General features: G+C 36.0%; 2 protein-coding genes across 2 annotated transcripts in view; one reads left to right on the top strand and one right to left on the bottom strand.

Annotated features, from left to right (window-relative positions):
- The window catches only part of Pars2 (prolyl-tRNA synthetase 2, mitochondrial), a 35,522-nt gene extending 28,478 nt beyond the window's left edge, over nucleotides 1-7,044 (top strand). The window contains exon 2 of the transcript XR_006853036.2: nucleotides 5,204-7,044. The gene's annotated coding sequence lies outside the window, so the exon portion shown is untranslated. The remainder of the gene's footprint in view (nucleotides 1-5,203) is intronic.
- Nucleotides 1-14,231, bottom strand: part of Ttc4 (tetratricopeptide repeat domain 4) — a 29,124-nt gene that overhangs the window by 11,387 nt on the left and 3,506 nt on the right. Inside the window, exons 4-5 of the mRNA XM_046450921.2 lie at nucleotides 9,376-9,453; nucleotides 7,828-7,952 (exon numbers count right to left, since the gene is read on the bottom strand). Coding sequence (XP_046306877.1) covers nucleotides 7,828-7,952; nucleotides 9,376-9,453 — 203 coding nt within the window. The remainder of the gene's footprint in view (nucleotides 1-7,827; nucleotides 7,953-9,375; nucleotides 9,454-14,231) is intronic.

Raw genomic sequence — 14,231 nt, 5'->3', positions numbered from 1 at the left:
ACACCTTTCAATTTCTCTTAGGCAGACACATAGAAGTGAAACTGCTAGGTCACAGCATAAGTGTCCAAAATAAAACACTGACTTCGAAAGTGGTTTTACTATTTTATGTGTCACTGGCAATGTATGAAAGGTCCAGATGCTCTATATATTCACCAATATTTGATTTTGTCAATCTTTTTACAATTTTGACTATTCAGATAGGATTGAATTGGGATCTCACTGAGGTTTCTTTTATTTTTTCTATACTGGGAATGGAACCCAGGGTCTTGAGCATGCCAGGCAAAGCTCTACCGTTGAGCTGCATCCCCAGACTTGTTTTTTGAGATGGTGTCTTATTTAATTGCCAACGCTGGCCTTGAACTTGCAATCCTGCCTCAGCCTCCTGAGTTGCTGGGATTACAGGTGTGCACCACCTCACCTGGCATCCTTGAGTTTTAATTTACATTTCCCTGATGATTAACTATGTTGTTATATTTTCATGTGCTTATTGTAAATCTTCTTTTGAGAAATATCTGTATTTTTTTTACCACATTTAAAAATTTTGGTGTTTTGTCTTTTTGGTGTTGAGTAGATTTCTTTATGTATTCTGGGTACAAATCCTTTATTAAATGTAGTATTACAAATGTTTTCTTCTATTTTATGGCTTGCCTTTTAATTTTCTTAATGATGTCTTTGTAGATCAGAATTTTTTTTCATTGTTGACCAAGTTCCACTTATTAATAAATTTATCTTTTATGGTTGGTAAATAATTTAATTTTTGAAAATTGAGGTGAAAGTCACATAAAAAAATAACTTGTTAACCATCATAAGGTATACAATCAGAGACGTTCAGTACATTCACTATATTGTACAATCATCACCTCTATCTGGCTCCATGACCTTTTCAATACCCTGAAAGGTAATCCCATACTCATTAAGTAGTCACTTCCCATTCACTCTCGCCACCAACCCCTAGCAACCATCTGCTATGTCCATAGATATACTTATTTTGGATGTTTCATATAAATGGAGTCATACTATACATGATATTTTTTTGTGTCTGTCTTCCTTCACTTATCATAATGTTTTTGAGGTGTCCACAATATAGCATGAATCAATCCATTCCATTTTTATGGCTGAATAATATTCCACTGAGTGGATATACCACATTTTATCCACTCATCAACTGATGGACATTTAGACTGTTCTACTACGACTAGTGTGAACAGTGTTACTATGAACATTCAGGTACAAGAATTTGTTTGAATAACTGTTTTCAATTCTTTGAAAGTATATACCTAGGAGTAGAACAGCTGAAACACATGGTAATTTTGTTTAACTTTTTGAGGAACTGCCAAACTTTTCAACAATATCAGCATCAATGCAATGTATGAGCTTTCCAATTTCTCTACATCCTTGTCAACATTTGTTAGTTTCCTTTAAAAAAAAAAAATGTATAGTCATCCTAATGGTTGTAAAATAGTATTTCTCTGTGGTTTTGATTTGCATTTCCTTATTATTAATGACATTAAGCTTCTTTCTATGGATTTGTTGGCCATTTGTGTACCATCACTGGAGAAATGTTTGTTCAGATCCTTTGTTCATTTAAAAAATGGAGTTCTTATTATTGAGATGTTAAGAGTTCATTATATATTCCAGATAGATGGATGTGGTGGAGCATGACTATAATCCCAGCAGGAGGATCACAAGTTTGAGGTCAGCCTCAACAACTTAGCAAAACCCTTTCTCAAAAATAAAAAAATAAGCCAGGCACAGTGGCACTTGCCTATAATCCCAGTGGCTCAGGAGGCTGAGGTAGGATGACTGTAGCTCAAAGTCATCCTCAGCAACACAGCAAGGCCCTAAACAACTAAGCAAGACCCTTTCTCTAAATAAAATATAAAAAAGGTCTGGGGATGTGTCACTATGGTTAAGTGCCCCTGGGTTCAATTCGATACCCCAAATAAAATAAAATATCATAATAAAAAATAAGAGGGCTATGGATATGACTCAGTAGTAAAACAAAAACAAAACCCTGGATTCAGTCTCTAGTACCAAAAATTTTTAAAAGTTTCACTTTTTTGAGGTTTTTGTTTTTGTTTTTTTGGAACTAGAGATCAAACCCAGGGTCTTGCATGTGCTAAGTAAGCACTCTATTACTAAAATAATCTCCATCATCTTTTCATTTTTTTGATGGAACCTTCTAAAACAAAAAGGTTTTATTTTGATGAAGTCCTATTTATTTTTTTCTTTTCTTACTTGGGCTTTATGTCATATTTAAAAAACCACTGTATAATAATTCAAGGTTGCAAAGACTAATGCCTATGTTTCATTCTAGGAATTTTATAATTTTAACTCTTACATTTAGCTCTTTGATCCATTTGGAAGTAACCTTTCTTATATAATTTCGAGTAGGAATCCAACTTCATTCTGGTACATGTGGATATCCAGATGTCCCAGAATCCTTTTTGAAGACTATTCTTTCCCCACTGAATAACCTCAGTACCCTTGCTGAAAATCAATTCCCTACAAATGGTATTTATTTCTGAGCTCTCAATTCTACTACACTGATCTACATGTCTATCCTATGCCAGTACTACAATATCTTGATTGCTATAGCTTTGTAGTACATTTTGAAATTAGGAAGTATGAGTCTTCTAATTTTTTTTCCCCAAGACTGTTTTGGCTATTCGGTGTCCCTTGAATTTCTAAATGAATATTATGATCAGCTTGTCAATTTTTGCAAAGAAGCCAGTTGGAATTTTGATGAAGACTGTATGATCTGTGTATAATTATAATGTTCTAATTTTAAAAAATAGAAGATTATACGGTTTGGCACACCAATTTGGGAAGTACTGCCATTTTAACAATTATTAAGATCCAATCCAGAAAAAAAATGGTTTATCTTTCATTTATTCACATCTTCTTTAATTTCTTTCAACAGTGTTTGGTATTTTTCAAAGTATAAGTTTTATGCTACTTTTGTTAAACTTGATCCTAAGTATTTTATTTTTTGATGGTAATATGAATGAAATTATTTTCTTAATTCCATTTGGAGTGTTAATTAAAAGTCTAATGTATAAAACTGGTTTTTGTATTTTGATGTTAAAACCTACAAGCTTGTTCAACTTGTAAGTCCCAAGAAATTTTTACTGAATCCCTTAGGATTTTCTATACATGAAGTCATATCATCTGCAAGAAAAATACTTTTACTTCTTCTTCTCTTTTAATTTTTAAAGAACAGGTTTGCTAGATATAGAATTCTTAAGGTTCTTTTTTTTTTCTTTCTGTACTCTGACTATGTCATCTCACTGCCATTTGGCTTTCATAGTTTTTGGTAAGAAATCAGCTGTTAATTTTATTGAGGATTGCTTATACATGGAGAGTCTTTCTTGCTGCTTTAAGATTCTTTTCTTTGCCTTTCAGCAGTTTGATAATGATGTGTCTAGGTATAGGCCATTTTAAATTTATCCTACTTGGAGTTTGTTAAGCTTCTTGGATGTACAAATTATTATTTTTCATTAAATTTGACAAGTTTCTGGTCATCACTTCTTCGAATATTCCTTTGTCTTTCTTTCACTCTCCCCTCCAATTGGAACCTCGGTTATTCCTACACTGGTGCACTTCATGGCATCTCAAAGGCCTCTAAGTCTTTCTTTATCTTTCTTTTTCTTTTTCCCCATTCTCAAACTATCTTCAAGTTTGCAGATTCTTTTCTGCCTGCTCAAATTCACTGTTGAGCTTCTCTAGTGAATTTTACATTTCAGTTACTGTTCTTTTTCTCTACAGAAATACTATTAGGTTCTTTTTAAATAATTTCTTTTCATTGGCATTTAAATTCTATGTCTGAGCTTCCTCAAGGACTTTTCCCCATCGGCATACTTTCTTCTTTCTTGGCATGTCTTATAATTTTTTGCTAATGACCAAACACTAGCACACACCTGTAAATCCAGCAACTTAAGGGGCTGAGGAAGGATTGCAAATTCAAGGCAAGCCTCAGCAACTTAGTAAGACCCTGTCTCAAAATTAAAAAATAAGATAAAGGAATCCCCAGGAAGGAAGGAAGGAAGGAAGCCAGCCAGCCAGCCAAACAGACACTATAATGTGGCAACTCTAGAACTCATATTTGACCATCCACTCCTGGATTTATTATTGTTGCTGTTACTGTTTATTGATTTTTCTCAACTAATTCTGTAAAATGTCTGTATTCTGTCATATGTGACTATTAAAATCTCTACTCATTTGGTCGTCAGCTAACAACTGAGCACAGATTTCCACAAATACCAGAGCCAGTAAGTCTTCTAGCTGCTGCCTAGAGGCTCTGTGCACATGCCAGAGCACACCTTCAACACACACTTACTTGAACAGCTTACAATTCTACCTTAGCTGCCACTTCCTGCTTGGTCAGCCAGAGGTGAGAGTTTAGGTTCCTCTCAGGTCCTTTTCTAAGCACATATGTAACACCCTTGGCATACATGTAACCTTCTAGATTCCCAGGAATACCGAAGGTTTTCAAAGCCCCTTCAGAATCTCATCCCTAGCTTTTACTTTTAAGCTTTCTAGTAAGCCTTCATTATCTGTACTAAATGCTAACTGGTGCTGCAGGTATGTGGAATCTTAAAATAATTCCTCTAATGGTTTCTGATGAATGTTCTCCCTTTTAATCTCCCTATTACCATACCCTATCTGAAAAAGCTTTCTATACTGGGTGAGCTCCAAGTTGGGTCATATAAAGACAGCCTATAAGCGGGGTCTTCTAGGGATCTACTAGATGGTCAAATAATGATAACTTGGGAATAAGGCTTTGAAGGAACTGTAATGTTGTTTGTTTTTTCTGGTGGCCACCAGGCCACTTTTTTTTCACCATGATTATGGACTACCAGCTTTCATAACTACTGGGGAACTGGGAAGGGAGAGATAGGACTGAAACAAGTTGAAATGTCACCAGCTTATTACTACAGCTTATTATTCTTGGCTATGTTTTTTTCTTTTTTCTTATTCTTTTTTGACATTGAGTAGTTTTAGTTCTGAAAACAGAATAGTATTCTAAATGATTGCTATGCTGTATTTCCTGTAGTCAGTCAATGGGTAATATAGCAAGAGAGGTCAAATCACTCCATTTCCATTTATGTGAAAACAGTTGCTATCAGTCCTAGAACTGCTGCTTTTTGTTCCTTAGTGTTAAATTCCAAATGTCATGTTTAACACTTAATTCTACCCACAGGTACCACCAAGAAAGCAAGCAGCACACCAGGCAAGCACCTAATTATCTGTCCTTCTTCAGACTTCAAGAAGCTGTCCCTTCGTGGTCAAGCTGATTTTCTACCTTTACCTATCCTCTCCAAGAGGAGCTCTCGGTTCACACAAGCTACTAGCAAGGCTCTCAGGTCACCATCTTGCACAATAAACGAAAAGAACTCCAGAGATTTTGAGCTCACAAAGACTCTCCAAGTGCAACTGCTTTCAAGTACCATGGGAACAGAATGAGTTTCACTTAGGAAATTCCCTCTTATCTTCCCCACTAGCTTTCCCTTTACAGAGCAATTAAACCTAGAGACAAAAAGGTTAGAACTTCATTTGTATGTTATTTCCACAACCTCATCAATATTTCTATAGTTAAAAAGTTCATAGAACATTAGTCATGTTTCTTGAACAACACTTCCTAGCCTGCTGCAAGCTTTTGGTTCATTTCCAGAATTCTAGAAAAGTTGATTTTGACCATTTTTGCCAGTTTTCTCATTGATTTTATGGAGGAGAGAATTTTTGTAGATCTTTTAGTCAACTCTTTACAGTCATATCATCTTGTTTATTTTTTATCTACTTGATTTATCAATCACTGAGAGAGAAGGATATCATCAATTCCATCTATCTGTAGAATTGTCTTTTCCTTCCTTGGGTTGTCAATTTTTGTTTCAAGTAGTTTCAAGCTCTGTTATTAGGTTCCTACACATTTAGAATTATTAAATCTTCCCATAAGGTGATCCATTTTAAAAAATCCTCACTTTATTTTAGCAAAACTCACTGCTTTGAAGTCTACTTTCTCTGGCATTAACTTAGCCACAGAAAATCTAGTGCTTATATATGCCAAGCACAAATGAACCCAGAATCAATTTATACTAAGACTTTTGAGAATAATTCAGTTATTCAGTAAACAAAGTCAGTTATATCTGATGTCAAGCTTTTGGGCACTGAAATCTCCCCTAAAGTGTACCTTTGCTGCAGGACCAAGACACTTTCACTTAAGTCCACTCTGGGTTTCTATGGACAGGTGTGGCCACAGCCTTCCACAGGAGCCCTCTGGACATTCATTCCTGTATATATACTTTTAGAAATGTTAGAAACCCCCAGTTACCTGAGCTTACAATTCTGTTTACTTAACCAGGTGAGGCCATAGAGATCTATCTTTTCTGATATTTCAAATGATGAGAATGACTTCGGACTCCTTGTTCAGGACCGGCTAAAGATTCTCCAGGCACTAAAATTTCCAATTCCATAGAATAAGCAGTGAGGAGATATTTAAGCCAGGAAAAGGAGACATGAAGTTTCATGCTGGCTTTGTACTGAACAGACAGATGAGGCAGTATTGCACAGTGGCCAAGTGCCTGGGCCCTGAATCAGACTGCCTGCATCTGAAGTCTACTTCAGCAGAGTTGTGTGACCTGGGCAACTTCCTGATCTCTCTGTGCTTTAGCTACCTTTATAGTGACAGCCCCTACCTCATAGGGGTATTATGTTGTTTAGATAGTTTAAATAAGTGAAAATTTTAAACTAGAGCCTGGAACATATACATAGTAAATACCATCTAAATATTGGGTAATATATTTGGTATTAATGGTATTCTGTTGTTATTACTGTTTTATCATCATTTTGGCTTTTATGTGTCAGAAATGTGGCATTGTTTTAGCAAGTATCTTAATACTGGAAGTTGTGCTTTAGAAACTTAAGGTTTTGTTTAAATATTCAGCTTGTCCTTTTTTCTTCTTTATTTCAAGAGCTCTACACTATACAGATAAACTATGGCACTCTTATGTTGTTTTCTATTTATTAAAATCATATTCAATTCAAAGTCAATTTTTAAAAAATATTTTATTTTTTAGTTGTGGTTGGTCACAATACCTTTTATTTTTTTATTTTTATGTGGTGCTGAGTATTGAACCCAGGGCCCTGCATGTGCTAGGCAAGCACTCTATCACTGAGCTACAACTCCAGCTCCAAAAGTCAATTTTTTACAGAGTCCTTACTGTAGGTCAGGAAATGAGGAGGAGGAAAAGCAGGAGGGCAAAGTTAGATACCACTAGCATATACTACTACTACAATACTGTATGTTCTTGCTTACCTCAATTTACTTGTTTGTGTCCTCTACAGAGTTCCAAGAATAGAGACTGATTTTTTTGTTTTGTTTTTCTTTTCTTTTTTTCTTCTTTTTTGTTTTTGGTACCAAGGATTAAACCCAGGGCTGCTTAATCACCGAGCCACATTCTCAGCCCTTTTTTATATTTTATTACAGGGTCTTGTTGAGTTCCTGAGGGCCTTATTGAGTTGCTTAGGGCCTCGCTAAATTGCTGAGGCTGGGTTTAAACTTGAGATCTTCCTGCCTTAGCCTCCCAAGTCACTGGGATTATAGGCGTGCACAACAGCACCCATCTGTTTTTCTTTTCTTTTGTTTCTTTATTTTTATTTATTTATTTGTGTGTGTATGTGTTGCTAGGATCAAACCCAGGGCCTCACACATGCAAAGCATGCACTTCCACTGAGCTACATCTCCAGCACCCAGGTTTTTACAATGACCTGAGAGATGCAATCTGGTAAATGCAAATTAGCCAAAGCCAATTGTCTGCTGTTACCAACCTTCAGCTTGTCTGCTTTAATCCTTATTTCCAGAAGCTTCTTCTCTTTGGCATCTATCTGCAGCCCCTCATCACACCAGTTCACAGCCTCAGCAAAGTGTTTCAGTTCCAGATGGCACAGGGCACCTAGAGAAACCAGGGCCCTTAAGATCTAGGAATGACATACATGAATAAGCCCTGCCTTGAACAATACCTATCCCGTACCAGCTACCAGCTACCAGCCAGCCCCTTGAAGAGAACTTCATTCCCCAAAGAAGAATATTTTTTTGTATTATAGATCAGAAATGCCCTAGTGCCTATTCAGCTCAAAATTCCTCTAAGTCTCCCTGGTATAAAGTACTCTAAAAGTAGGCTTACTAGCAAAGAGCAAAGGCTCTGGAATCAGACTGATTTGGCTCTGTCATTCACCATTCCATTAGGACAAAAGACTGAATATCACCAAGCTCCAGGTTCCTCATATGCAAATGGAAATAATAAAGCCAATCTCAGATGATTTTAAAAAGACAGACAGAAAGCAGAGTTTGCTTCAGCCATTCATCATGGTAGTAACAATACCAAAGATGTTAGGTCTCTCCTAATTTTGTTCCTTATGACCATTAGTTTAAGCTGCCTCTTCTATTAAAATGTTTTAATGCAATCATGTATGTTTTTCTCTAATAGTTAGCCTCTTTAGCCTTTCCACAGAATTTCAAACTATCAGAATTATAAAGGCTTAGATGTCAAAGGAACCTAACCCCATCTTCCAGAGATGAACAAACTAACATCAGAATGAGTATCTTCCTACTGTCACATTATAAGACAAAATCAACAACTGAATTCAGGATTATGGGTTTCTAGCCTAAGGCTAATTCCACAGGACTATCTTCTATGTGCCAATCTTTATTTAGTAACTTCTTTCTATACAGCTGAGAGACAAGGACCTACTTACTATCCCTTAGCCATGAACACCTAAAGAAACATAACTTAATAAAGCATTTTAAGCTGGTCATAAGAATGCAGGGAAGATTAAGTGTGATGAAAAAAGTGTGCAAAGCATCTATGAAGTTCTCAAAGAAAAAGTGAAGTATAAAAGAAATACAAGCACTATTATTACACAGAAAGGTCGGACTACAAGAGAAAAAATAATCTGGGGCCATCTCAGCATCAGAGCTATCAGCAAATGTCCTGTAACTTATCTTTTCACTGAATTAACAAGACATTTGAAGATTTTGCCTTTCAATCAGCTAATCTGGAAAAAAAATCAGAATGTAGCTTTTTGGAATTACTTTAATTCATTTTTGGAATCACTTTAATTCAATACAAATTTAAAAAGAGGAGTCTCAATTTCTATACAAATTCTTATAAAATAAAGGATTAGAGTATTTTCTTTCAAAAGCGGCATGGTGCTGTTAATAAGGAACAGGAGCTTAATATCAAGAGTGCAAAAATAAGATAACTTCACTAGGAAGTATCCTACTACCTTAACATTAAAGCTTTAAATGTCAGTTTTTGGTAGGTGAATACCAGCTTTTCCATAATGATAACCATACTACAGTTCTATAAGACTTACCTCTTACTATGGCTTTGAGGTGGCAGGGTTTTAGCTTTCTGGCAGCCATCACATCATTGAGAGCAGAACGAAAATTACCTAAAAAAAAAAAAAAATGCCATTTAGAAAAAGAAAGAACAAGTTTTAAGATCAAACATTTCCAAAATTTTGTGTGATAAAAACAATCTTGGAGAAACATAAATCAGAGTGCCATTTTTAGAAAATAAACATATAGTTGTGCTCATTTAAGCCTTAGAAATGTTTATAACATCAGGCAATCCACAGAAGAACTATAAATGGCTAGTAAGCAAGTGAAGAGATGTTCCATGTCTTAGTTATCAGAAAATTAAAACTGACATGAAACTGGTAATAAGTAAAGACAGATAGATAATATCCAGTATTGGTGTAGATATAGAAAAGGGGCACTCTCGGGATAAAATTAGCAAATTAGCATGCATTTTGTGCAACTACTTTGACCCAACAATTTCTTCTCAACATTATGCTCAAAAAAGTTTGTATAAATGTAAAAACACAATAATTACAGCATTACTTTTAATTGCAAAAAGCTGGAGATAACTCACATATTTTTAGTTTGGTAATGACTAAATGAATTTTTATGGATTCATACTATTGAGTATTATGCAGTCATTAAAAGAAGAGTGAGACAGATCTGCTTGTAAGAGACACAGTAGGACGTAAGTGTTATACTGTTTTAAGTGGTAGTGGTATCCACTCCAAGTGGATACCAGATTTCTGTTTGTGTAAAATAAACCAAACTAAATATTTAGACATATAGACACACATACGTAAGTGCATTTAAAAAAAAGTACAATCACATACACACCAGTTATCCAAACTAGGAGGAAGGCATGAGGCAGATTTACATTATAAATATTCCTTAATGTAATACCATATTTGTTTTTTGGGTTTTTTTTTTTTTTTTTTTGGTACCAGGGATTGAACCCAGGAGTGCTTAACCACTGAGCCACATAACCAGCCCTTTTTTATATTTTATTTAGAGACAGGGTCTTGCTGAGTTGCTTATGGCCTTGCTAAGTTTCTGAGTCTGGCTTTGAGTTCATGATCCTCCTGCCTCAGCCTCCTGAGCTGCTGGGATTACCAGCATGTGCCACTGCACCCAGCTGTAATAATCATTATTTCTAGTTATACTCTTTTTAGTTTAGACTATAAATATTATTTAATGGTTTAATATTTCCTATTAATTTCACTTCTAAAACTCTAGATCAGGGGTCAGCAAATTTTTCTGTGAAGGGCCAAATAGTAATCACTTTAGACTTTGCAGGCCACATGTGGTCTGTCACATATTCTTCTCTGTATTTTTAATAATCCTTTAAAAATGTAAAAAACAATTTTAGTTCACAGCCAGCCAGAAAGTCAGACATGGTCTGTGAGCCACAGTTTATCAAATCCTGCTTTAGTCTAAATTACTTAAAAAACTGTATGTCTAACTTTGTTCATTTTTGCACATAGCTTATACACTCAAAAATATTAGAACAATAAAGCAAACAGTTGTAGGTCCACATGATGTAACTTCATATAGCTATTAAAATAATATTCACAAATAATTTTTAATGACAGGTGAAATTATTTACCTGATAAAATTACATTAAAAATACAAAGTTGTAAGAACACAACAATCTCAACTTTGGGGAAAAATGCATATGTAAAAGAACCAAGGACTTCTGGTTAAAGGTAGTAGATGGAACACGTGTATTTAACTACACCGTCTACCCCAACTCCTCAAAGCCATAAACCCACAGAGACAAAGAGAATAAGAACACAGAACACATTTTAAAAACTGGAAAACAAAAGGACAAAGACTGATATATAAGGCTAGAAAAAAATGAATTCTAAGCCAGCAGAGGGAAAGCATAAAGGCTACCAAGTGGTACTGCAGAAATCATAAAGTACTCGAGACTCAGGTAACTCCAGAACTAAGAATGAAGGTCGTTAAAGTCTAAGAAATAGATTCTCAACGTTCCTTTCCCTCTGGTGTTGCTGGGATCTATCTCTCTCCAATTCTGGGAAAGTACTAGAGGTTTAATCTATACAGATCATAAAACAGAGAGCCTCTGGACTGGAACCTCCAAGCACATTGGTGAATCAATAAAGGAATACTAAATACTGAACCCCAGTAACCCTAGACCCCAAATTGGTTCCCAAAGCATCAGCAGCAGGATTCCAAAAAGAGTAAATGGAAAACAGAAGAGTATCAAAATAATTTAAGAAAATGTCCTAGAAACAAGTTTCCAACTGAAAGTGTCCACTGAATACCCAACCTATAGAACTATCGTACTTTACACAAAATGTTTCAGCACACCAAGCATAAAAAGAAAATACTAGAAGCTTCCAAAGAGAAAAACCCAGAATGCCAGAATCAGAATAGTTCTAGACATCTCAACAGCAATACTATAAGCTAGAAAGCAGTTATGAATACAAATGCCTTATACATAATGGGCACAGTATATGGTACACACCTATCATCCCAGCTACTCGGGAGGCTGAGGCAGAAGGATCACAAGTTTGAGGCTAGCCTTGGCAATTTAGTGAGACCCTGTCTCAAAGGAAAAAATAAAAAGGGCTGGAGATGCAGCTCAGTGGTAGAGTGTTCCAGGGTTCGATCCACTACCAGGGGAAAAAAATAGTAATGGCAGGATGAGAAGTAACTGAGGCAGAGAAACCAACCAGTCCATACTAAAGTAGGTCAGAAAGCTCCAGAGGGGTGTCACCAATCAAGTAAATGGTTATAACACCTGATGAGGAAGGGAGTGAGAAAACAGGGCAAGAGCACAGCACTGACTCAGTGATAAGTCCAATAGGAACCAAGTACCAAAATAGAAAATGAGCAGAATTCTCAACATGGTTTAGCTGTGAATAACAATTACATAGTTATAAATGAAAACAATAAATAACAAACACATAGGTATATGCACAGAGCGACAGGATACTTGTGGATCTGGGGTAGCAGTGATGAGAGGGGACAACATACTCACTTTCACAATGGGAATCAACAGGCATTGCCCCAAACTGGAAAGTCAAAGCAGCAGAAATACAAGCATATTATTTAGTTATATGAAGGTACATAAGAAAAGAAACAGCTATAAATAGTTGGTAGTGTTTGCCTCCAGGGAACAGGAAATAGTAGGAAAAAGAATCAAGGGGCTGTACCTTTATAACAAGCCTTACAGAACTTTGCCCATTTAAATTATGTATATAAGAAACTGTGACACCAACCAAGACTAATTTTAAATAAATAAATATGACCAAAAGGCTTCATATCAAATGTTCAAAGTGGTTCATGTAAACTATGGATGGGGTTAATTTTCTTTTATAATAACCTTTCTGTATTTTTCATTTTTACAATATGCTTGTATTACTTTTATAATAAAAGTTCCTAAAATACCTCACGTCTAAATCAGCAGATAAGAGTCCTAAATTCCAAAAGCAGACATCCGTTCATATAAAGTTATAGCCCCTGAACCTGTGCAGTACAAAGCAGGAAAAACTCCATTCACGAGAGTAGCCAAGTCAGATGCAGTGGTACACACCTATAATACCAATGGCTCCAGAGGCTAAGGCAACAGGATTGTGAATTCAAAGGCAGCCTCAGCAACTTAGTGAGGCCCTAAGCAACTGAATGAGACCCTGTCTCAAAGTTCAATCCCTAGTACAAAAAAAAAAGAGTAAACAAGACATATTGCTCATGGCCAGTTTTATAGAAATACCTGTAATCACTACTTTGAATGAGAAAAAAAAAAGCCATTCTTCTATTTGTAACTTTTCTGCTACACTGACATCTTTAATTCTTCAGATACCTATAATATAACTTTTTCCAAATTTTCCTCATTTTTTCTTATTAACCTTTCTTTTGGCGACTTCATCCAACAGTTCCCTGAAACTAGTTCCTCAAAGCTTCTTCCTCAGCCACTTGTTTTCCCTTGCTGTACACCATCCCTAGATTGCGCTCTAGGTTAGGTTTCTGCCTCTCATTGATGCTGATGACTATGAATACAGATCTCTGGACCAAGCCTCTGCCCCAAGTTTCACACAATCAATCCACTTTCTAGATTTCTCCACCTGGTATCTCATAGGTACTCCAAGTGAACTGAGTATTCCAAGTAAACTCAAATTGTCCCCAAAGTAAATTTTGAACCCCTCATCCTCACCAACTTCCTCTTCTCTAGACTACCTGTTTCAATTGGTGGCACTACTATCTTCCCCCAAAACCAAGAGCTCATCACCAATTTCACATCAACAGGCTAAATCACTATGATCAAATTAATTTCTATTGTATCCATCTTTTCTTCATCCTCACTGCCATTACCTTCCTCAAAATTCTTTAAATCCGGTGGGTGTGGTGGCACATGCCAATAACCCCAGAGACTTAGGAGACAGGAGGATCACAAGTTCAAGGCCAGCCTAAAAAAACTAAGTGGGACCCTATCTAAACATTAAAAAAATAAAGCTGGGTGTGATAGTGCACACCTGTAATCCCAGCGGCTCAGGATGCTGAGATACAAGGATCAAGAGTTCAAAGCCAGACTCAGCAACTTAGCAAGGCCCTAAGCAACTCAGCAAGACCCTGTCTCTAAATAAAGTATTTAAAAAGGGCTAAGGATGTGGCTCAGTGGTTAAGCACTCCTAGGTTCAACACCTGGTACCAAAAATTAATTAATTAATTAAAAAATAAAAAGGGCTGGGGATATAGCTCAGTGGTAGAGCACTGGCTTCACATGTGCAAAGATCTGAGTTCAATTCCCAATTCCACCAAAAAAAAAAAAAAAATCTTTAAGTCTGTCCTCTTCACATTATCTGCTAAGGTAATCCTTCTGCAAATTCATAGAAATATAACCCTA

Source organism: Marmota monax, unplaced genomic scaffold (assembly GCF_021218885.2).
Source record: "Marmota monax isolate L192 unplaced genomic scaffold, Marmota_monax_Labrador192_F-V1.1 WCK01_AAM20220418_F8-fsc00023, whole genome shotgun sequence".
In the NCBI taxonomy this organism is placed as follows: domain Eukaryota; kingdom Metazoa; phylum Chordata; class Mammalia; order Rodentia; family Sciuridae; genus Marmota; species Marmota monax.
The sequence above is the reverse complement of the archived record's forward strand: the minus strand, read 5'-3'. Positions and strand labels throughout refer to the sequence as shown.